This window comes from Callithrix jacchus, chromosome 1, assembly GCF_049354715.1.
Source record: "Callithrix jacchus isolate 240 chromosome 1, calJac240_pri, whole genome shotgun sequence".
NCBI classification, from domain to species: Eukaryota; Metazoa; Chordata; class Mammalia; order Primates; family Cebidae; genus Callithrix; species Callithrix jacchus.
Genome location: NC_133502.1, coordinates 124,289,366 through 124,314,705, shown reverse-complemented (window position 1 = coordinate 124,314,705; position 25,340 = coordinate 124,289,366). Strand labels below are relative to the sequence as shown.

General features: G+C 37.2%; 1 protein-coding gene across 2 annotated transcripts in view; it reads right to left on the bottom strand.

Moving 5' to 3' along the window:
• Positions 1 to 25,340, bottom strand: part of SH3GL2 (SH3 domain containing GRB2 like 2, endophilin A1) — a 208,742-nt gene that overhangs the window by 81,120 nt on the left and 102,282 nt on the right. The window contains exon 1 of one of the 2 annotated variants that reach the window (XM_008997300.5): positions 8,772 to 25,340. This exon is cut by the window's right edge and continues 48,526 nt beyond it. The exons of the other annotated variant lie outside the window; for it this stretch is intronic. Coding sequence (XP_008995548.1) covers positions 8,772 to 8,840 — 69 coding nt within the window. The 5' untranslated portion in view covers positions 8,841 to 25,340. The remainder of the gene's footprint in view (positions 1 to 8,771) is intronic. 2 annotated transcript variants of the gene reach the window in all.

Genomic DNA, 25,340 nt, shown 5'->3' with positions numbered 1-25,340 from the left:
GTAACCTATAGGGCCTCTAGGAGTCCTGCCCTCACTCTATTGTTAATGGTTTATATTTCTATCTCCCTCATTAGGCTATAAGCTACTTAAGAAAAGGATACATATTTTTACTTATCTTTGTATCTTCAGCACCCTTCCGCAGTACCTGGAACATACCAGGAACTCAATACATATTTGTTAAATGAATGTCAGTTCAGTTGTCCAAAATATAAAAATATTGTCATATTCTAAAATAAGCAAAGTGACAGGGGAGACAGAATACAGGTTAAACGTGTGTGTGTGTGTGTGTAATAAAATAGGTTAAACTATATATATACACACATAATGTATAACATTTATAATACTATAATGAGAAAAGTTTTCTTTACATGTAACATGTAATAATTCACATGCTAGTTTACATTTTCATCTGTAGGCTCCTTTAGGATACTCTACTAAGCACACTGGAAGAAAAGAAGCCACGGCCCACTTACATGTTAGAGACAGTGCCAAAATCAGCTGAGTATCTGGAGCACCCTCTCTCTGCTGAGGGGTATCACCCACTTATGTATGGACCACGCCTTTGGTTTCACGGACTTGCCACACAAGAAATATGCTCTTATATCTGGGATTAGGAATTTCGTATGACTTCTTGAGTAAAGGCTTTAATATGCTTCTGTTTTCTATTCATGAGTGGTCTATTCCACCCATGACAAGATATTGTAAAGGAGTGACTTGTCTTGCAAGTCATATACAAATAAACCAAGCTTCTTTTAGGCCAAATTCATTCTTCAAGGTCCCCAAATGAGCAAGCCCTGGGAAACATGTCAACCTGCAGAATCTAGAGAATCATAGATCAGCGGAACCTCTGGTCTAAACATTCTGCCTACATTAGAAATGAAAACAAATGTCTTGATAAGAGTAAGAATCATGGCAGCAGAAAATAAACTGACAAATAAAAGTACATGGTCACTTAGGACTTAGAATGAAATGTAATACATTGGTGCTGGAAATGGCATTTTTAAGTAAAACCTAACAAACCTGAAACTCAGTAGTTTAGTTCCAGTAAAATCCAAGATCCATGGTAACAAAGAACCTCAAATGCGCTTCCAATTTCTTTAAACCAGAATCTCATAATCAGGTTGGATTTTCATAGCCTAATTTCTTAAATGGGGCCATGCAAACATCCTTTAAATAGGACATTTTAAACTAATCTCAGAAGAGGACTCCTTTCACATAACAAACTTAAAGCACAACAAAAGGCATTATTTTAGCCACGTGAGGGTAAATGAAGTGGTCTTTACTTAAAGCCACTAGAGAGACCTGACCAAGTATTCATGGTTAAAGAACATTTAATTTATAAAAAGAAAATAATGCAATCACATATATTTGTTAAATATATACTAGTCGATGAATTTTTAAGAAAGTCAAGTTCTAATGGTTTCATCTTCACATTTTATTTGTTTTTAAAAGCCAAAATTAGAATATTTTCAAATTGGAATTTCTCTACTCTGGAGTCCCTAAATTATTCAAAGTAGTTTTTCTAGAAACACCTGACATGAAAGAATGCTAAGAGTCAAAATCAAAAAATGAAATATATAAAGTGTGACAATCATTTAAGCTGAAATAAAATTTAGTCTCACTATCAAAACCAAACACATACACAAGTGAAACTGTAAAAAAACTGAAGGGATAAAAGAAAGAAGTGGAGATAGTGATGAGGATGTCAAGAAGCAGGCACAGAACCTGCGAAGAACAATGACCAAGAGGGGAAGAAAGAAGCCAAGACCTTGGGAACAGTTCAGAATCGGAGACAGACAGTTCCTCTACCCATCTCAGAGGCCCTCAGGGTAACATTGAATTGAAAGCTATTCATAATTGAAACACTGAAAGATAAGGACTTAATTATCTTTGTACACTCCATTTACAATAATGGGAACATCATGCATAAAATCTACATCCTTCCAAGAGGACAAGTGTGAACATGTGTCTCTAGGTCTCACCTTTTATTTGGATTTGGGAGGCACATGGCGAGTAAACACACAAGATGAGTGTGAAACAGAATATGCATATGAGGTTACTTTTTTTACTTGTCTGTGTTAGGATAGGATTTTTATTGTCAGTAGCAAGTGAAACAGGCTTATGTAAAGATGGTGCTTTAAATCTTAGATACAAGGATTTAGGGGTTCAGGTCTAATAGCTGTAAAGTCTCTGGTACCTACACCAACTTTCACTATCCTTTGCCAAACCATATGCATATTTTCATCCAGAAAATGAGTTTTTCACATCAGTTAATGACCGAAATGGAGTGCTTAATTCGAGCTTCTGTTCACAAATACAAGTTCACAAAAGTGACTCTTTGCATAGCACAAAGTTAGTACAGCACAGTAAAATACAGGTAGGTCACAGAAAATGCTAGAAGGTGTCTTCAGCTTACCAATGTTCTGTCTGCATGTTTCCTTTGATTGCACAATTTTCAAACACAGAAAGGATAGAGTTGAGACTTGAAATTAAACACACCTAGAGGATAGCTGCTGAGATTACAAATGTGTTTTTTACGACCCCAAAAGGAAGATTTAGAAGCAAGATGCGAGAACTAGTGGAAGATTTATTTCAGCTCAGATGTGATGGATGAGAATAGTAGTAGCTGATATGTCACTTAATTCTCATGACAGCTTAGATTACAATAAGGAAATGGAGAATCAGAGAGTCCCTTGCCCAAGGCCACAGAACATGTGTGTTGCAGTCAGGATACAGAAATTTACCAGATTAAAAGCACAAGTTCCTCTTATCACTGAGGCTGCTTTCCTGGTTTTCTGATCTTCAGCATGGGTTAAGCAGGGATTGGCTGACCACTGGTTAGCAGTGTAAGGCTTAAACGTCAGTGCATAAATATACAAATTACCTAAAAATCCCTTTTACTCAGAGATGCTACATTTCTCTGACCGAAGCACACTGCTTGAATTTCCTTCCAAATGCTTACTATTTACTTTGTTGAGGCAAAACCCTACAGTAGCTTTTTCTAGCCTTTCCTGACTGTTGTAAGAAGCAGGATTTCATTTTTGTAAGGGTCATTATTCATTTTAATGGTATAAGATTAGTCTTAGATATCAGGAATAGAGGGACCAGCAAGAAGGATCCAAGGACCCTAGGCATTCACCTGTAAAATGTCTAAAGCTAAGAACAAAAAAAAGATACAAATCTTCCTTCATGAACAAAAATGTCCATTCACATAAAAGAAACTAAAATGAAGATATAAACAATATATGTCATATAATTTAACACAGGAAAGATTACATGTACTACATTCATTCATTTTTACAGCAGAGATAAATGACCATAAAAGTTTACCATGGTAAGAAAAGATAAGAGGAAAATAAAGCAACTATGGATTTCTTTAGGAAAAGCAATTGCTCTCTTGCTGCATCTGGCAGAATCAAAAGGCTGGTACAAATGAGAGGACAGGGAAGTTCATGAATAGGTGTTAGCATCAGTCAATGTGGAGAAAAGCAGTTTACATTAAGAAAGCATAAAAATACATCCATGCCTACCATACTTTACTCAAAACTTCAACACACATTCTAAGGAATAAAGATCATCGATTTAAAGGTCTGAAAGGAAGAAGTATGATCACATGGAAAGGAAAAAGGCACTGGGATCGGGAGAGGGGATTCAGGCCCTACTTAGTAGCCCTGGGCATGTCCCTTTGTCACTCCAGAATAAAAGAATAAATTCTCAAATGACACAATTCTAAGTTTTACTCAGAATATCGACTTTGATCTCATACATTAGATATATAGACATTACTTTGACATCATTTACTAAAACTTTGTATATATTACTCTGATCAGTTTTTAGCCCTATATCTAAAAAATTTTTTATTAAATAAATTTTAAAACAAATTGGATGAAACCACCATGTTCTTTTCTTAAACTTTTATTTTAGCATCATGGAGTACATAGGCAGGTTTTTTTTACATGGGTAAATTGCATGCTATGGGGGTTTGATGTATTTTGTAACCCAGGTGATACACATAGTACCCAACAGTTAGTTTTACGATCCTCACCCTCCTCCCACTCTCCACCCTCAAGGAGGTCCCAGTGTCTATGGTTCCCTTCTTTGTGTCTATGTGTACTGAACATTTAGCTTCCACTTATACAAGAACATAAAGTATTTTTGTTTTCTGTTTCTGTGTTAGTTCACTTACAGTGGCCTCCAGCTCCATGCATGTTGCTGCAAAGAACATGATCTCATTTTCTTTACCCAGTCCACTTAGGTTGAATCTACATCAACTTAAGTGGACTGAACATACTATATATGGTACATATTTTCTTTATCAAGTCCACTTAGGTGATTCTACATCTTTACTACTGTGAAGACTGCTGTGCTGAACATATGCATGCATGTGCCTTTATGGTAGAATTTATATTTATTTAGGAATATACCCAATATGGGATTGCTAGGTTGAGTGGTAATTCCGGTTTGGAGTTCTTTAAGAAATTGCCACAAAGCTTTCCACGACGGCTAAACTAATTTACATTTCCAGCAGCATTATATAAGCCTTCTCTTTTCTCTGCAATCATCTTTCACTGTTTGACTTTTTTATAACAATCATTCTGACTGGTGTGAGATGGTATCTCATTGCCTTTTTAATTTGCATTTCTCTAATGATCAGTGATGTTGAGCATGTTTTTATAAGCTTGTTGGCCACATGTATGTCTGCTTTTGAAGTGTCTGCCTATGCCTTTTGCCCATTTTTTAATGGGGTTATTTGGTTTTTGCTTGTAAATTTAAGCTCCTTAAAAATTCTGTATATTAGATCTTTTTTTGCATGCATAGTTTGCAAATATTTTCTCCCATTCTGTAAGTTGTCTGTTTACTCTGTTGATAATTTATTCTGCTCTGCAGAAGATCTCTAGTTTATTTTGTCAATTTTTGTTTTTGTTGCAATTACTTTTGGCATCTTCATCATGAAATCTTTGCCAAGTCCTGTGTCCCCAGCGGTATGTCCTAGGTTACACAAAGAAATGGAAAAAGATTTTACGCTCACAGATAGGAAGAATCAATATTGTTAAAAGTTATACTCTCCAAAGCAATTTACAGATTTTGTACAGATGTACAAAAATCAGTGGCATTTCCAGGATTTTTACAGTTTTGGGTTTTACATTTAAGTCTTTAATCCATCTGGAGTTAACTTTTTTTTTTTTTTTGAGACAGAGTTTTGCTCTTGTTATGCAGGCTGGAGTGCAATGGCACGATCTCGGCTCACTGCAACCTCCGCCTCCTGGTTTCAGGCAATTCTCCTGCCTCAGCCTCCTGAGAAGCTGGGATTACAGGCACGCGCCACTGTGCCCAGTGAATTTTTTGTATTTTTAGTAGAGACAGGGTTTCACCATGTTGACCAGGATGGTCTCAATCTCTTGACCTCGTGATCCACCTACCTCGGCCTCCCAAAGTGCTAGGATTACAGGCATGAGCCACCGTAGAGTTAATTTTTTATATGATGAAGGAAGGGGTATAGTTTCAGTCTTCTGCATATGTACTAGCCAGTTATCCCAGCAATATTTACCGAATAAAGAGTACTTTCCCCTATTGCTTCTTTTTTTCAGCTTTGTCAAAGATTAGATGGTTGTAGGTATGTGTATTTATTCCTATGCTCTCTATTCTGTTCCATTGGTATGTGTGTCTGCTATTGTACCAGTACCATGCTGTTTTGGTTACTATAGTCTGTAGCATAACTTGGAGTCAGGTAATGCGATGTCTTCAGCTCTGTCTTTTTAGCTTAGCCTTGTCTATTCAGGCTCTTTTTTGATTCCATAAGAGTTTTAAGTATTTTTTTTTTCTAATTCTGTGTAAAATGTCATTGATAATTTGACAGAAATGGCACTGAATCTGTAAATTGCCTTGGAGAGTATAACCGTTTTAACAATATTGATTATTCTATCTATCAGCATAAAAGAGTTTTCCATTTCTTTGTGTCATCTCTGATTTCTTTGAGTAGTGTTTTGTAATTCTCATTGTAGCGATCTTTCACCTCCCTGGTTAGCTGTTTTCCTGGGTGTTTTATTCTTTTTGTGGCTACTGAGAATGGAAGTGTGTTCTTGGTTTAGCTCTCAGCTTGGATGATGCTGGTGTATAGAAATGCCACTGATTTTTGTACATCAATTTTGTATCCTGAAATTTCACTGAAGTTGTTTATCAGATCAAGGAGCTTTTGGGAAGAGACTGTGTGATTTTTCCAGGTATAGAACCATACGGTCTACAAAGAGAGATACTTTGACTTCCTCTCTGCCTGTTTGAATGCTTTTTATTTCTCTTGCTGACTGCTCTAACTAGGACCTCCAATACTATGCTGAATAGGAGTGGTGAAAGAGGGCATCGTTTCCTTCCAGTTTACCAGAGGAATGATTTAACCATTCAGTATGATGCTGGCTATGGGCTTGTCATAAATGGTTCTTATTATTTTGAGATGTATTCCTTTGGTGTCTACTTTGTTGAGGGTTTTTAACATGGACAGATGCTAAATTTTATCAGAAGCCTTTTCTGGATCTATTGAGATGATCATGTGGTTTTTGTCTTTAGTTCTGTTTATGTGATGAATCACATTTATCGATTTACATACATTGAATCAACCTTGCATCCCAGGGACAAAGTATACTTGATCATAGTGGATTAACTTTTTGATGTGCTATTGGATTTGGTTTGCTAGCATTTTCCTGAGGATTTTTGCAACTATGTTAATAAAGGATACTGGCCAGACATTTTCTTTTTTCATCAAACCTTGACTCTGCAAGGTTTTGGTATCAGGATGATGCTAGTCTCACAGAATGAGTTAAGCAGGAGTCCCTCCTCCTCAACTTTTGGGAAATGAAACGGCCATGTTATTCTGAACACACTAATTTTAATATACAAATTTGTGATTGTTACATCAAATTCAATCTCTATCAATCTCATTGATATCACATGCATTTTAAATATTTTTATGAAAAGAGATTCACTTAAGCTAGTTGTTTATAAAATATTTTTATTGTGTTTCTTCTTGAGCCATACAATCCTTAAAATCATTCCCTACCTAAAGAATGCAGCTCATTTTCATTTGACAAAGGCTGGGCTGGGAAATTCTGGCGGCACACAGGCTACTACTACCTCCACATTTCATCTCTGTTGAATCTTCCTTAAAGAGCTTGAGGGTCTTGACAATGTCTGACATGTCTGCATCTTGAGGGATTTATTAGAGACTGCTGGGCTGTCATCTGCCGCAGTCCTAAGCGATTTTTAAGGGCTGGATAAAGCAATGGGTTTCATTCAGGTCAGAGCAAGATCCAGGATTAACAAAAGCATAATCAAGTGGCATAACCAGCAGACAGCAAGGCATTAAGAGATTCAGGGCATTTGGAACACTGAAAGGGGAAAGCATAACTAAATTTAGTTTAATATAAGTTTTTGTAGCATATTCCTCTCTTTTAAACTTTTTAAAAACATTTCTGAAATCATAGAATGTGCCTTTTAGATATTTATGTAAGTGGGCATTATTTACTGGAAGATTAATTTTTCCTATGTCTTAAAAATGGTTCTGAATATTAGGGAATCACTAATTTCCTAATTGCAATAATGGTATTTTAATGTGTTGAGGAAAAAAAGGACTCTTTTACAATCACACGTAGATTTTTTTAGATGATAAGAGAAGCAAAGATTACCTTCAAAATAAATTCAGTCATGAGTTTGTAATGGTTGAAAGGGAGATGGAAACAAGAAGTTTCACTATGTTTTGCTCCTTGCTTTTCCATCTGTTTAAATTTTTCCATGACCCGGTTAATGGCTGTTTTTTTGCTGTGCAACATGATTTCTCTTTATATACGTGCATATCCTGATTCTTTCCTTTATAGTTTTTGGGCTTGAGTTCATAATTAGAAAAGTTTCCATCAAATCAAAATTACTTTTAAATTTCTTCAGTGTTTTCTTCTAGTGATTTTTATGATTTCATTAATCAACATTTAAATTTTTATTTATTCTATTGGAAACTTTTCCTGGTCCTGCCAATGCATATTATGGATCCAAGATGTGAATTATGGATCCAACCTTTTTCCCAAGAGGATTATCCATCTGTCCCAAAACCACTTATTGAATTACCTATTTTGCTTTATTGATTTGAAATCTACTTATATCTTATGTTAAAGTATTAATCTGTTTCTTCATGAACGAGTAATACACTGTTTTAAATATCAAAGATTTTAAGTGTATTTTAACATATATTAGGGCTAGTTTTCCTTATTATTCTTTATGTTTTCCTGGGCTATATTTAACTATTTTTCCATAAATTTATAATCAGCTTGTCTTACTAAAAATAGTACCTTTTGTATAAGTATCACATTACATTTATAGTTTAACTTAGAGAAAACTGACTCTTTTATGATTCTAAGTCTTTCCAATCACAGAAAGAACATGGTATGCTTTTCTGTTTCTTATGTCTTCTTCTAGGAAAAATTATACATGTGGTATATTTATTTTTTTAAAATAGAAAAATTATGCCATTTATATCTAGGAATTTTATCTTTGTTTAATGCTACTGCAAATGAGAACTTTCCTTCTACCCTATCTTCTAATTGGTGGCTATTTGCATCTAAGTAGGCTATTTCCATATGCCAATATTTCTATATGTTAAAATGAACATGCTTATTGTTGTATTGTTTCAATTGCTTCTATAAAGTTTTCTAGGTATACACATATCATCCAGTAGCAGTAATTATTTTATGACCTCTTCCCCAATTTCTATACCCATGCTTATGACTCACTTCCAACTTCTCCCCTCCTAGAGGCCCACGTCTCCTGAAACAGCTCAGGTCTTCAGTTTCCCTCTTCATTTCAGGCTCCTGATATTACTTTCTGGTTAGCTCTGCTATGAATAAAAACATATTCTGCACGGCAAAAGAAACAGTCATTAGAGTGAACTGGCAACCAACAGAACGGGAAAAAATTTTTGCCATCTACCCATCTGACAATGGGCTGATATCCAGAATTTACAAAGAACTCAAACAGTTTTACAAGAAAAAAACAAACAAGCCCATTCAAAAGTGAGCAAAGGATATGAACAGACACTTTACAAAAGAAGACATACATGAGGCCAACAAACATATGAAAAAATGCTCATCATCACTGGTCATTAGAGAAATGCAAATCAAAACTACATTAAGATATCATCTTACACCAGTTAGAATGGTGATCATTAAAACATCTGGAGACAACAGATGCTGGAGAGGATGTGGAGAAATAGGAACACTTTTACACTGCTGGTGGGAGTGTAAATTAGTTCAACCATTGTGGAAGACAGTGTGGCGATTCCTCAAGGACCTAGAAATAGAAATTCCATTTGACCAAGCAATCCCATTATTGGGTATATATCCAGAGGATTATAAATCATTCTACTATAAGGACATATGCACACAAATGTTCATTGCAGCACTGTTTACAATAGCAAAGACCTGGAACCAACCCAAATGCCCATCGATGATAGACTGGACAGGGAAAATGTGGCACATACACACCATGGAATATTATGCAGTCATCAAAAACGATGAGTTCGTGCCCTTTGTAGGGACATGGATGAAGCTGGAGACCATCATTTTCAGCAAACTGACACAAGAACAGAAAATTAAATACTGCATGTTCTCACTCATAGGTAGGTGCTGAACAATGAGAACACATGGACACAGGGAGGGGAGCACTACACACTGGGGTCTGTTGGGGGGAATAGGGGAGGGACAGCGGCGGGTGGGGAGTTGGGGAGAGATAGCATGGGGAGAAATGCCAGATATAGGTGAAGGGGAGGAAGGCAGCAAATCACACTGCCACGTGTGTACCTATGCAACAAGCTTGCATGTTCTTCATATGTACCCCAAAACCTAAAATGCAATTTAAAAAATGACTAAGATGGTTAAAAAAAAAGCATATTTTTGTTGTTTTATCCTTCATTTCTAAGTATTTTGTAGCAAGAGCTTTTTAAGTTTTATTGTCAGTCTGATTCTCCTGGGATGGTTCTGTGTACAGATTTCTTCTGTGTATACAATGTTTATTCAGAACCCAGAGGGAAGATTCTCTGCTAGGTTTGTGACTCCTTTTCCACTCTCCCCCCTCTTTTCTTCTGTGGGGTCACTTTAAGCTGAAATCTATAGAACGATGAAAGGTTATAATTCATTTTGCCAATTGGGATTAAGGCCCAATATGAAATGAGTTGCCCAAGGGCAGGCATACTCCATATTAGCATGATGAAACACAGTGGAGAGGTCCATCCATCTCTCCAAGACAGGCTTTAAGATGGGTTCATCTGCTACTGTGATATGGTTCTAGTTAGGTTGGTGCAAACATAACTGCAGTTTTTGCCAGTAAAATAACATGAAAAACTATTTATCTAGCATTCTTTATACCATATGTTTAAGTCCTCAGAGTTTGATTAAATATCAGAATAAATGTTTTTTTAGTCTGCAGAACATCTAGGAAACCATATAGCTTTATTGCTGACAGGATTTTAACACAGGCCCTGTGTAACTTCTAGGAGACTTCATAAATCAATCACAAGCACAGAATATAGAAATATTTCTAAAGAATAGGGTAAAATACAGAGAAATTATTTTAAAAATCAGAAAGATGAATCTGGCTAAAGAACAAAAGACAACAAATGGTTATCTTCAGAAAACAACAAATATTCAGCAATTAGTTCCAGCTAATCTAACCACAGGAATCTAGGCAATCAAGAGGCCAAAGGGTAGATCTCCTGATCTTCTAGATTTCCATAGATTTTTCAGTTCACAACTGAGTCTTAGGATATCGCTTTAGGAAGTTTTAGCTTGAAGACCCTGAATTTATCATTTTGCCACTGGGTAAGTCATACATACACGGCAAAACACGGTGAAACGGTTAGAAGGCTGAGAAAAATCTGGCCATTTCTTCAAATATGGTAAGAGAACATGAGATTAAAAAAAATGGCTCACCCTCTGAATTTAAATGGGTCAGCATGACCAATTCAACGTCAACTTAGGGAGAGGAAACAAGAAAAATAATAAATCCCTAGCAGATGGATCCTGAATACCAGAGGAACCCAAGTTCTCTAGAGATAATGTTGCCATGTGTATGACCATATGTTCTTCTTCTGAGATTGTGGTAGCCAGAACTATTTTCTTCTTCCACAGAGATCGTCAGCAAGTGTGACAAGGAGTGCACTCCAATGCACTCTCGGGAATGTAAACTGCTGCATCTATTCCAGAATGCAAACTTGCAATACAGGTAAAAACTTAACAGGGAAACCTATTGATACAGCAACATGACTCCTGAGTGTTAGTTCTAAAAACACAGATAGAAGGTCAAAGATATATGTAAAGTGTTCATCATGACACTATTTATAACTAATATGGACTTAAGCACTGACCATGAGATGACTGGCTGAATAAATGATAGCACATGTCATCAATGACATATTATATAACGCAGAAAATGGATGATGTGCTGAACTAATAGAGCTGCCCTTGTTCAAAGAGGCACGTGGTCTTTGCTGGGAGCTCAAGCTCGTGATATTTCACAGCAACATAAGCAAGTACTATTGGACAGCCAAGAGGGGCGAGTGCTCAACAGTGGTGCCACATGGCCGTAAGGCTGAAGGTAAGGCAGGGATGGCACCAGGAGATCAACGGTTGATAAGGCTCCTCTCTGCTTGAGAGCAGATTTCAGTCATATTCCTTTTTAGACTATATATACTTGTGGTGTTTGGGGTGAGGGGGCTGGCAAACTAGGCACAGGAGAGAATATCCCTGGAGGGTGATACTGAAAGTCCTGTCAATCTCATAAGCATATACTTCAGTTGGATTTAATTTAGATTGGAAAAATATAAGCTGTGACTGCTTGTTTCCTTCACCTTGAATGTTTTTCATGCTGCTTGCACAGAACTCTAATAGTATCTTTACCAAATGACTGACAGTGACTCAATCATGCCTTTATTTTTTTTTTATTTTTTTTTTTTTTGAGACGGAGTTTCGCTCTTGTTACCCAGGCTGGAGTGCAATGGTACAATCTCGGCTCACCGCAACCTCCGCCCCCTGGGTTCAGGCAATTCTCCTGCCTCAGCCTCCTGAGTAGTTGGGATTACAGGCACGCGCCACCGTGCCCAGCTAATTTTTTGTAATTTTTTTTTTTTAGTAGAGACGGGGTTTCACCATGTTGACCAGGATGGTCTCGATCTGTTGAATCATGCCTTTATATACAGAGGAATATTTCAGAGAATTTTGGCTCTTCTTCCCCATGTCTTTCTGTATTTGATTTTTAAATAATTTGAATATACTATATCTTTAGGGAAAGAACAAAAACTTAAAAAAAATTAATAAACATCTTACTTCCCTCTAGAAATATCTGTACTTGTGAACTTCACAGAACAGAAGTTCAGGTATAATTTAGTCCAACTCTTACATAAGCAAAAACAAAGTCAGGTAATTTGTTAAGGGACCTGTCCAACATCATTTTTCTCTACCTCTTTTAATCTCTTATTTCCTTTTCACCTCTCTCAGTTGTGTATTACTCATTGACTTCAGCTCATGGAATTTTACCTCTTGATATTACATCCTATTTTCTTAGTTTATCTAAAGTCTAGAATTCAGAACCATCCCAATATAAACATATTCACACAGATTTTAAAAAGTTCTTCCCAAGGATTTTTTTTCTATCTCTCTCCCACTCACCACAACAAGCCAGATATCCAGATACCCATCCATCAGCCACTCTATCTCTGTTATGTAATCCAAAAGTTAGAGCAGCCTGGAAAGCTACCTCCATATGAAGCTGATATTAAAAGCAGTACTCACTGACAATATGGCTTGAACCATTTTATGAGTCAGAAATTCAGAGGCAGAAAGTGCCATGTTTTAGACAAGACAACTGAAGCCTGGAGGTCTTAGATGCTGACCAAAGTGACAGGTGACTGACTGCATCTGGACTTGAAGCCAAGACTGCAAAGCCTTCCTATCCAGGACTCCTTCTACTACCCATATGCTATATTCATCTTTCAATTCTTCCAAAATTAGCAGGATCACCTCAGGAAGTACCCAGGATATGTTGGGTTGACAACAATGTCCTAAAAGACCAGCTACAAAAGAAGATTAGGAATGGATAAGAACAGGCACACAGACCAAGGGAATGCAGGAAGTGACTATACCTTCTAAATTTTAATAGTCCATTTTCTAGATCCCAGAGATTCAATGGCAGTCTGATTTTATTAATTCCTTTCAACCAACATCATGACAATTGAGCAAATGAGAAGACAAGAAGAATTTAGGAGGCACAACCCAGGCCAAGTCATCAGGGAGACCTGGGTTACAATCCCAGCATTTTCTGCTTCTGCAAAACTATGAGACAGTTTAAATGTTCCTTGGTCCATTTCAAGCTTAGGAGTCTAGAAGGCTGTTTGGGAGGCAATGATATGGTTTCACTGACAAAGTCTAATGAAGGATGTCTAATGAAGTTGCTAATAGAGAAATTATTAAGACAAAAGACTAAAAATGTTGCTTTGCATTCCTCAGATGATACTTTGAATGTGTGAGCTGGAACTGGCCACGACACTGATTGGACCTCATACAGAAATGCATTTGAACTCATGCTCAAGCTGAAGATGCAAAGCCACCTACTAATTCTGAAGAAAGCAGACTATCTTTACGGCTGTTAGCAATCAATCTATCCAGCCTGAGTGCCCAGTTTTCACAGCCCATGTGGCCTCTCTAGTACCCTGTGATGTGAGGAAGCTGACTTTTAAAGGGAAAACGTCAGCCCATGACAGTATCAAGGTTCCAACATTGGAGTTAGTACATCCTCCCAGAAATGCATCCTTTTATCTATAATAGGCAATGAGGCTTCTGTATGTTCAGTTTTTAAAAGTCACTCTAAAATAAGAACAAGTCCCAGAAAGTGAAGGAAGGTAAGAGGGTTATGGATATACTGTGCATGTGGAGAGCAATTTTGGTTTTAGCATCCACACAAAATGGGCTAAGAAAAATCAAAAAAAGGAAGGGATAATCCAAAGCCATGTGATACGGTTTGGCTGTATCCTCACCCAAATTCTACTTTTAATTGTAGTTCCCTTAATCCCCATGTGTCACAGGAGGGACTGGATAAGAGGCAGTGGAATTATGGGGGAGGTTCCCAATGCTGTTTTCATGACAGTGAGTGAGTTCTCATGAGATCTGATGGTTTTATAAGGGGCTTTTACCCCTCTGCTTGGCACTTCTCTTTCCTGCCACTCTGTGAAGAAGGTGCCTTTCTTCCTCTTCACTTTTTGCCATGCCTGTAAGTTCCCTGAGGCCTCCCCAGCCATATGAAACTGTGAGTCAATTAAACCTCTTCTTTTCATAAATTACCCAGTCTAAGGTATTTCTTCATAGCAGTGTGAAAATGGACTCATACACCATGAGAGTATGGCTTTGTTTATAAAACTGTTTTATTCACAGTCAATTAGCTTCAAGGCACAAACATAAATCTGAAATATTCATTACAAAATACAAACTAACAGTAATTTGTATTTTAAATATCCTTTGACTTATAAAGCCAGCTTTTTAAAATGTTCTCTTTACAAGGGTAAAATATATCCTCTCAATTTTAGTAGTGTGGGCCTCCCTGAGTCCTCCAGCTGCCCCCAATTAAACAGACTTCAGAACTGGAAAGGACATAGGTATTATAGAGGGTCTTCACTGAAGGGATGAGAAAGGAGAGGGTCGGGGAAGTTGTGATTTGTGTCAGCTTGCAGGACAACTCAGACAACAACACAGCCTGAACTAGAACTATCAGGTCTGCCTTCTCTTGGTCTAGTGTATTTCCCCCATGATGTCAAAAAGCCTTTTAAAAATGCAACATCAGTATAAAGAGGCCTCTGTGACTTACTAAGGTCAGATCTAAGAAATGACCCCAACATTCCCTACCCATTTTCTTCAGATAAAATACCATCCTCCAATTTCAGAGACATCAAGATTTTTTTTCTCACAATGTTCCCATTAAACACAAAATCTGAATAGATTTTTCTGTGCTTATTCCTGCCAAGAAGTAATCCACTCCTAGCTCTCCACATAATAGCTACCCTGACTGATAAAAAGAGGTTGTGATTATGTAATGGCCATCCGACCCGCTACCACCCAGGAGCATCAATAGAAAAAGGGCTTTTTATAGAGAAGGTCAAAAGGCCCCTGGCAAGCACAGAGGGAGTGCAGATACCTCCTGGTTACCTCCTCAAAGGTGCCATCTGAGGAGTATTTTGAGATCTAAGCAATTGCATTTGTTTCCCTGAGATTATGTGACACCAAAAACCTTACTGACTCAGGGAAAATAATCCAATTACTCCTTATGTGTGCAGAGCAGAGAAGCTAGGTAAAGTTTCTAACCTCCAGGAAATAAAAATCTTCAATATTTGCTGACACCTCAGGCATCTACTCCACTGTGCATCAAGCAGAGGCGAGCTCGTGGGATCTCGAGTTCCTCTCCAGTGCTTGCACATGTGCCTGTCATCCTAAGAAGGTGGAGGGATCACATTTCACTTTGAGAAAACGAAAATATCTTGGTAAGATGTTGAGCTAAGGGATACCAATAAACACTCCAGAATTTTCACCCATTGAGCAAAGCCAGAAAAAGCAGCCAGGGAAGAGAATGGGATGACATTTCTTATTAACTGTTTTTTAATTATTTTCTTCTCTTGTATTCCTTCCAGTAACTTTTGCAGTGCCTCTTTCCCCTCTAGTAATCTCTGGCTGCTTTTATATTCTTTCCTATTTATTCATTTTACAGCATTTCATAATTTTCACTAGATTTCTTCACATTTTAACATTGTGACTGCTGTACAATGTATCACCAAAATGGGCTGCTGCCTCCCCCACTCCATTCCCTACAGAAAAAATAAAAATTAAAAAAAAACTCTAATCTGTAAGCCCCCATTTGTGAAGGTTTTAGTAGACTCTATAAATGTGAAGTTTGATATTTAACTCAATTATTTAAATACTCCAGAGCAATACCTTCAGGAAATCACTATTCCCATTTTACTGGCATATGGAAAATTTAGAAAGAATAATGGTTTTTCTCACTTTATTTAGAGGTGAATATGTTCATTTCCAACATTCATACCCTCAACTTATAACATTCTCACCCTCAAATATTTGCTTGTTTTTCCCTGTCTTCAGCTCTACTATTGCACTGGAAGGGGTAAAATGATGACATTTTGGATGTTGAACTCTGAAGGCTACATGACAGCCAACCCTGTTACCAGCTTTAGGTACATCATGTATAGTACATAGCAAATCCAGCCATCTGGGTATTATAAAAAGCAATTATAATAGTTGCTTTTACAATAGAACAGTTGAGAAAATCCCCCAGAAAAAAAAGAACACTTTCTTATTAGCATTAAAAAATAGGCAATCAACACCAGACTCTTGGTATATTCCAAGCTTTGTGCTCGATCGCTCGCTCTCTCGCGTGCTCTCTCTCTGTCTCCCCGGCTCTGCCACTGTGATGATGTGCTTGCTTCCCGTTCGCCTTCCGCCATGGTTTTAAGTTTCCTAAAACCTCCCAGACATGCTTCCTGGACAGCCTGTGGGACTGTGAGTCAATTAAACCCCTCTTCCTCATAAATTACCAGTCTCAGGTACTTCTTTATAGTGGTCTAAGAACAGACTAATACAGAAAATAGTCTCCAACTTCCTCACCAGGGTTTTTTCTTTCTGAATAATATGAATGTTTCCAACTAGCAAAGCAAGGAAAGCGCTGCCACTAAAAATCTTGAAAAATATTATTAGGCATGGATGACAGTGGGAAAATAAAATCTAGCATACACTTTGCGTAAATTCAGATCACTAATAAGCTTCCTACTCTCCACTATACATTCAGTAATAAATTCTTCTAACAATATAAATTAAATTATTACCATGAAAGCTCTAACCAAGACAGGGGTGGTTACCATGCTTCCAAATACACTGATGTTCAGTGTCTATCCTGAGAGCAAAATGGGACTCCTCTTCCATCAACAGCCTTTCCAGGCATTTGGTTCACTGCCTGCTTGATTCATCCAGCAGAGAACTGGAGTTCTTAGCAACTTCAGTTCTCACACAATATCATCTAGGAAAATAATTACAAATTTTCAGGTAGCAAGTCTTTAGGTGTATAGAAAGACTTTTGTATTAAATGGCAGAATAATAGGCAGCCTTTCTTTTTATCTGTGTATGTGTGTCCATGTCTGAAGAAACTTGACACCATTCACATGTCCACAAACAACATAAAACAAAAACATTCTATCCCTATTTTACACAGAAGTAATGGCAACTCCCAGAAAGTGGAAGTTGGATATTTAGTTCATCTCTGTTTCTTCATCCAACTAACACAACCAAAAGAGCATCCATTAAGCTTCCTAACGATATTAAGCTTCCTAAAGTACTTGCCAATGGAGAAAATATCACCAGCAACCAAAAGGCTCAAGAGAAGGATCCCAATCCACGTGTTCAAATATAACATTCTCTGCTCAAAAACAGACATTCAGTAAATTTCCAAAACCCACTATCAATATTAGTATACATGCAAGTTCCCAACATTTTTTTTTAATTTATTTTCAATGGACAATACAGTGACATGGCTCGAAAAAACCAAAGCAGTATTTGAAATGGTTTGGCTGTGTCCCCACCCAAATCTCAACTTAAATTGGATCTCCTAAAATTCCCACATGTTGTGGGAGGGATTCAGGGAGAGGTAACTGAATCATGTGGGCCAGTCTTTCCCATGCTATTCTCACGACAGTGAGTTAGTCTCATGAGATCTGGTAGTTGTATCAAGGGTTTCCACTTTTGCTTTTTCCTCATTTTTCTCTTGCCACCACCACATAAGAAGTGCCTTTTACCTCCCACCATGATTCTGAGGCCTCCCAGCCACATGGAACTGTAAGTCCAGTGAAACCTCTTTTTGTTCCCAGTTTCAGGTATGCCTTTATCAGCAGTGTGAAAGCAAACTAACAAAATCATAAAAAGTATACAGTGAAAAATATTTCTTATTCACCTCTGCCTCTAGCTGCCCTATTTTCTCCAAGTAATTTTTTATTTTTTGGATGGAGACTCACTCTGTCTGGAGTGCAGTGGCCCAATCTCAGCTCACTGTAACCTCCATCTCTTGGGTTTAAGCTATTCTCCTGCCTCAGCCCCATGAGTAGCTGGGACTACAGGCATGCACCACCACACCCAGCTAATTTTTTTATTTTTAGTAGAGATGGGTTCTTACCATATTGACCAGGCTGGTCTTGAACTCCTGACCTCAAGTGATCCACCCACCTTGGCCTCTCAAAGTGCTGGAATTACAGGTGTGAGCCACTATGCCTGGCTTGTAAAAGTAATATTTACAAGCAAGCACATTTAATAGTTTCTTGAATATCTTTCCAGGGTTTCATTATGCAAAATAAAAATACCATTATATATCACTCCTTCTTCTTACACAAAAACTCAAATAAGCATATTCTGCACCTTGCTGTCCTCCATGTTCATACACAGCAAGCCCCCACTACTTTTTTAACATCTGCATATTTCACTATATAGATGTAACATCCCTTAGTCTATCTTTTATTAATTTACACTTATTTTGTCTCTTACCAACACTCTACCATTTCAAAAATGTTGTATTTAATAAATCTGCACATAGGTTATGTCACACATAAGAAAATATACTTCAGAAATGAATTCTGAGAGACAGACCGCATTTGTAACTTTGATAGATATTGCCAAATTAGGTGCTACTCTTCTCTATCTTCTGTTGGCTGAAAAATACTCTTCAGTATGTACTCTGAAAAAACATCAGGCAGTTTATGTGGAATGAATATACAGTACTTTATAATAACTGTCAAAAGTGTACAAAACCACTAATTTTAAAGTCAAAGTCAAAAACTGACAAGATAAAGAGCAATGTTCGAAAAAGAACGAGGAAATAACCTGTATTGTTACTGAATAGTACAAGTTTGATTTTAATAAAATACCAACTATATTAGTGTAAAATCTCTGACTGCCAATCTCATCAATTTTTTGAGAGCTAGAACAGCAAATTAAAGAGAAAGCAACTCAATTTGTAGATTTTTAAAATTTCTAGTCTTATTTCATAAGTTCGATAAACTGAGTGTTTTGGTTTCAACATGCAGGAGTCATAGGCAAATCAACTAAATATCAGGCTTTTAGAATGTTATAAACTCTGACAAAAATCAATTATATAGGGATTTCTTTGTAGGCTGCCCAAAAAATTAAGGTTAGCAAGGAATGTCTTAAGCACATTTCTTTATGTAATATATTACTATATATTACTATGTAATTTTCTATTATCTGTCCAACAAATTTAAAAAGAGGTAAACAAAGCACATCTTTGCAATGTTTTTATTAATAACTGTGGCAATATTTTCTAACTGATAGGTAAAATAAAAGTAGAATTAGGGTTAGTAGAAATTAAAAGACCAATTAAGGTCTCAAAGAGAAAGATGAAAACTGGCAAAAAGCTACAAAGCAACAACTGGAACAGGAAATAATATCTGGTCACCCCTTGGCAGAGTAAACTGAAAAACACAAACATTACATGGCAGAGTACTGTGCCAATACTGCGGCAACTGCTGAGACCAATTCATCATTAACTTTACCCTAGCATGCTAAGGTTCTTATTGGTTATGAATGGTTTCAAAAGTCTCTGTTTGAGAAAGCATGTCCCTTTCTCCACAGGAGGAAATTATTTAAAAGTATACTAATATTTGCCACCACTTTGGTAGCAAGGTTTTGAAGGCTAGGTAAATATAAGTCTATTTACTTCTAGCTAATCACTATGTCTGGAATCCATTCTGGCAAGATCTTCTAGGTGGACAAGAGGACCCTGGGTTAAGCTTCATGAACAAATTCCCTGGCTTTCCAGAGGGTAAATAGTGATTCTTGTGATGTGAGGACTATGTTATTTCCATTATAAGTTCTTTAGTCTTTGTATTTTATTCACAGGTGCCCCTAGTACCTGGCAATTTTCATGTTATTCTTAATAAATGTGAGGGACTGGGAAAGAAGGGAGAGAGAGTAAGTCTCCCATCAGGCAGACTGCCACACGCAAGCCACAGTGTACATTTAAACTGCTGGGCTTAGCTGGACACAGGAGCTTGGTGAGTTCCATTTCTCATCAACATAATTTTTTAGCAGGATCAGGTGAGATCCTATGGGATTTCCAGGTTAGAACTGTGTTTTTAAAAATGGGAGTGATGTCTTCAAGTCTAAAGAGGATATGTGATATGGGGGAAGCCAAAACCAAAGCCAAACAGATCAAAATCAAGAGACCTGCAGCACGAAGTTCAGATAGCGGTTAGGGGGAAAAGCTTGGAGGGATCCATAAAAACAAAGTCAGACATATTCAACTTTGTATGCCTGAGGCCTCTCCCAGGGGAATGCTGAATGCAGTGAAAGAACAGGTGAAAAGCAGAAACAAATGTTTATCCCATAAATGCTACTAAGCAGTCACTTCTTTCTGTTAGGCACAGGGTGTAGACATAAATCAGAGACTAGGATTGGCAACCTAGAAGGTAAACAAAGTCTCACACATGTACAAAAAGACACAGCAGAGAACCTTTCCAAGAGTCACACAGAATTTACAGTAAGCATTCAGAGGAAAGGAAGGAGGCAGAATTTGAGAATTCTTTCATTCACGATATTTTCTCAGTGCTATCTACCACTTGCACGGAATTGTTCTAGTTGCTACAGACAGAGGAACAACAGAATTAACAAAGTCCCTGATTTCATGTGCCTAATTTCTATTGGGATAAGAAGTTAAAGTAAATAAATAATTTCAGGGACTAAGTGTTATGAAGACAAAGAGCATAGGTTTTGTGTTTACAGACTGCAGGAGATACTATTATAAGCAGTATAATAACTAGGTGGTATTTGCCCAAAGACCTAAATGAAATGAATAATATGCATGAAGATTCAGGCAGAGCAAATGGCAAATGAAAGACGGGAACAACAAACTTGCATGTTCAAGGAACAGCAACTAGGCCAGAGTAGCTGAGACAGTGCTGAGGAGGAGGAGCTAAGACATGTAATTAAAGATGAAGGGGCTAGATCATATGGGCCTTGTAGGCCATGGTGAGGACACTCAAAAGGATGGGTCATGTGTACTGGGCTTTAAAATCTATGTGTCCTCTCTAATTAGCACTGTACATTAGTATGGCATATTTGTTACAATCGATGAGTCAATATTGATACATTATAATGAACTAGAGCAGACAGTTTATTCAGATTTGCTTCTTTGTTACCTAGTGGGCTTTTTTTGAGGGATTCTCACTCTGTCACCAGGCTGGAGTGCAGTGGTATGATCTCGGTTCACTGCAAATCTCTAACTCCCCAGTTTAAGCAATTCTCCTGCCTCAGCGTCCTGAGTAGCTGGTATTACAGGCACACGCCACCACAATTTTTATATTTTTAGTAGAGATGAGGTTTCACTATGTTGGCCAGGATGGTCTCGATCTCCTGACCTTGTGATCTGTTCACCTTGGCCTCCCAAAGTGCTGGAATTACAGGTGTGTGCCTGACCTCCTAGTGGCCTTTTTTATGTTACAGGATTTCATTCTGGTGGTCAAGTATTTAGTTTTCATATCTCATTAGGCTCCTCTTGGTTTGACAGTTTCTCAAACTTTTCTTTGTTTTTGGTAACCCTGAAAGTTTTGAGGAGTACTGATCAGGTATATTATAGGATGACCCACTGTTTGGGGTTTTCTTGGTGTTTCTTTCTCATGATAAGACTACAGGTGGTGCTTGAGGGAGGAAGACCACAGAGGTGAAGTTCCATTTTCATCACATCATGTTGAGGGAACACACTATCAACATGATTTATCACTGTTAATGATGTGGACCTTGATCACCTGGCTGGGGTAGTGTGTGTCAGTTTCTCCACTGTAAAGTGATCTCCTGTTGCACGCACTCTCCATCCTGTATGCTTCAATTCAAAGTCTCTATGAGCATCTCACACTTAAAGAGTAGGCCAGTATGCTAAGACAGAGTGCATAGTTTGGAATTCCTCTGCACAGGAAATATGTGTCTTTTCTCCTATCATTTATCCCATCATTTACCTCCATCAGTATGAACTCACAGATATCTATTTGATATGTCAGATTATGATCCAATCCTATGTTATTTATTTTTCTGTTCAAATTTTTCTCTCTTTGGCCATTAGGAGGTCTTTGAGTTGGCTTCTGTGTCCCTTTGACATACTCCCAGCAATATGTTCCCTGGGGTTTTTATTCTTTGGCACCTCTTTCCTTTCTCACACTACAAAACGCTCCAGGCTCATCTTGCATGTTTCCTGCCCCAGTACTAGAATCAGCCATTTCTCCAAGGTGCCCTGGTTCTCCAATACTGGAGAATGGTATTGGAAACCAGAGCTGAGCACTAGGTGTGCTCATGATCTCTCTTATTTTTTCACACTGTATCTTATTTTCCTTTGTCTTCTCCTGCTTATAAATAATATATCCAAGGTTTCACCTGTAAAAGAGTATGCTACTTCTCTTATATCCAATATTCTCCTTTCACCCAATTTCTAACCCAAACTGCTTTTTTTCCCACTGTTGATCAAAGCAAGCTACAGAAAATAATACATAGACAGAAAATTGCCCTCCACAAGGCAATTCTACTGGTTGAAACATTTGGCCAAAAAGTCTGCCACATTATGATGCTGAATCTCCCATAAAATAGAACCAGATAATCTTGGTACCACTTGATATATAACTAAGTAGCATAACAAATTCAAAACAAGTTCAGAGTTATTTTAATTTTGTAAGTAGACAGAGACTGGAACAGATGAACTTAGGTGAATGCAGGGAGCAGAAAGCTAACTCATGCACTACAAAAGTAGCTACTACCATACTGAACTGTGCAACACAATCTTTGTCCTTGTGTTTTAAATGCTAGAGCATTACAGAAACACACTGTCAGGCATCTCTTAAATGCATTTTGTTACATAACAGAACTGGCTGTAGGCAGCAATCCTTGCCACAGTCTCAAATATGGAAATTACTTACTAAATTATTTGCCCCAAATAATCAGTGGTCTTTGAGATGCTTTCTTCATACTTCCTTGAGATTCACGTCATTGTTTCTCTCTGGTTTAACAAGTATGATTTTTAAAGTCAGCAAACTAATATTTTCAGAAGGCAAAGATAAATCCTCGATTTAAACTTTATCACCAGGACAGAGAAAAACCATTATTCTCTGTAGGGACATGATTTTCCATTTAACTACATATATGCTATAGATTGTTTTTAACATTCTGATTTTTATCATTAGAACTTCAGGACTCTACTATGCAGAACATACTTTTTAACTGAACTACTCTGTATGTCTGCAGTTGTGTTTACAATTTAAATTCTTTTGCTGCACTTAAAAAGTTTGTTTTCTAACCTATGTACTCCATTACAGGCAGAGTCAAAAACAGTCTCAGTGTCACCATTTAGCTTACTCCTCCTCCAATATCTGCAGCAATATTGTACTGCAGTGACTTTTAGGCTCTCATGTTCTCACAAAATCCCAGTATAATACTACTTGCAGATGAAGTCATCACAGGGAACTGCAAACTTTCAGTACCTTGTACCAATTTGGTTAATCACATAATTTCAATGAAAAGATAACGTATTAAGTGAAATGGATTTTAAAAACTCAAAACAAATTTAAATGGTTCTAGATGATGAAATAATTATTTAAAAAAACCCAAAGCATACACTTAATATGTGAGAGAGCATATTTAAAGGCTTAGAATGTTTTAATGCAGGTTTACAACTTCAATTCTTACTATTACCAGCTTATGTAACGTGCAGCTTCAATCTGGGATCATTCTTATCACCATGCTAAAAATACAAATAATCAAAATGTAGTAATTCCATTGTTTTGCAAAGATTCCATTTTCCATCTTGCCACAATTCTAATAATGTGTCCTGTGATGTTTAGTTTTATGTGTCAACCTGGCTAGGCAATAGTAGCCAGTTAATCAATTAATCACGAACCTAGGTATTGTTTGTGAAGGTATTTTGTAGCTATGCTTAAAATCTACATTCAGCAACTTTAAGAAGATTATTGTCAATAATGTGGGGGGGACCTCATCCAGTCAACTGAAAGAAGCAAGTGTTAATATTTTCCCTGAAGAAGAAGAAACTCAGCCTCAAGACTGCAGCATCTGTAGCATCAACTCCTGCCTGAGGGGCTTTTATAAAAACATGTCCTATGAATTTTGTACTTGTCAGTTCCCAAGATCACAGGAGCCAACTACTTAAAATAAACCTCTTGATATCCATCCATTCATAAATATACATGTACCCTTAGACATATACATACACACCTGTCCATCCTATTGGTTGTTTCTCTAGAAAACCTTGGCTGATACAGGTACCAAGTACATTACCTTTAAGAGCCATCAAAGCTACACGATTTACTACTATTAAACAAAACTCAAAGACAAATTCATAAATTGAGACACATAGCTGATTTACTGCAGTTGTCAGTTCAGATCAATGTGGTTGAGACCAGAGCCTTATCTTCATTTCCACTGATATTTAAATGTTGGCAGTGTAATGAAGACAATAAGGTCACTTATGTTTGCTTTTTTTCATTTTGAAAAATATTTTTCAGGACATAGGATTCTGGGTTTAAAGTTTATTCTGTCAGCACTATAATCTTGCCTAACTTTGATGAGAAGTCTGCTTTGTCTCATCTTTGTTCTTCTGTATATAATGTTTTTTTTTCATCTGGTTCCTTTAAAATTTTGTTTTTTATCAGTGTGAATATGATATGTCTGACTGTGTGTGTGAGGTGGGTATTCATTCTGCTTATTGAGCTTCTTGGATTTGTTACTTGGTATGTGTCATTAGTTCTGGAAATTTTTGAACTGTTATCTCTTCAAATAGTTTTTGTATTGCATTATTTTTTACCACACTAGTCACTCTCTTCTCATCCTGGAAATCTAATTACATATACATTAGAACTTCTGATATTGTACTAAAACTATTAGGGGTTTGTTGTGAACTGAATGTGAGCCTGGGAATCTTGTCCAGCGAGAGGGTCCCAAACCTGGAAGAGAGTGTGCACCGGAGAAAGAAAAAGAGCGAGGTCTGGAGGACTACATGCACTATGCCCATGCTGCAATTTTATTTTTGCAATAGGTTCCATTATATAGTTTTCCGCTTAATGTTGTTTACATCAGATCAAAATAATTAAGTCACAAGGTAAGCAAGTTAAGCCCACTAAGTAAGTTATGCCCACTAAGTTACACACAAGTAAGTTAACAAGTGTAAATATTTAAGTTAATATTTTACAGTGAATGTAACAAGGG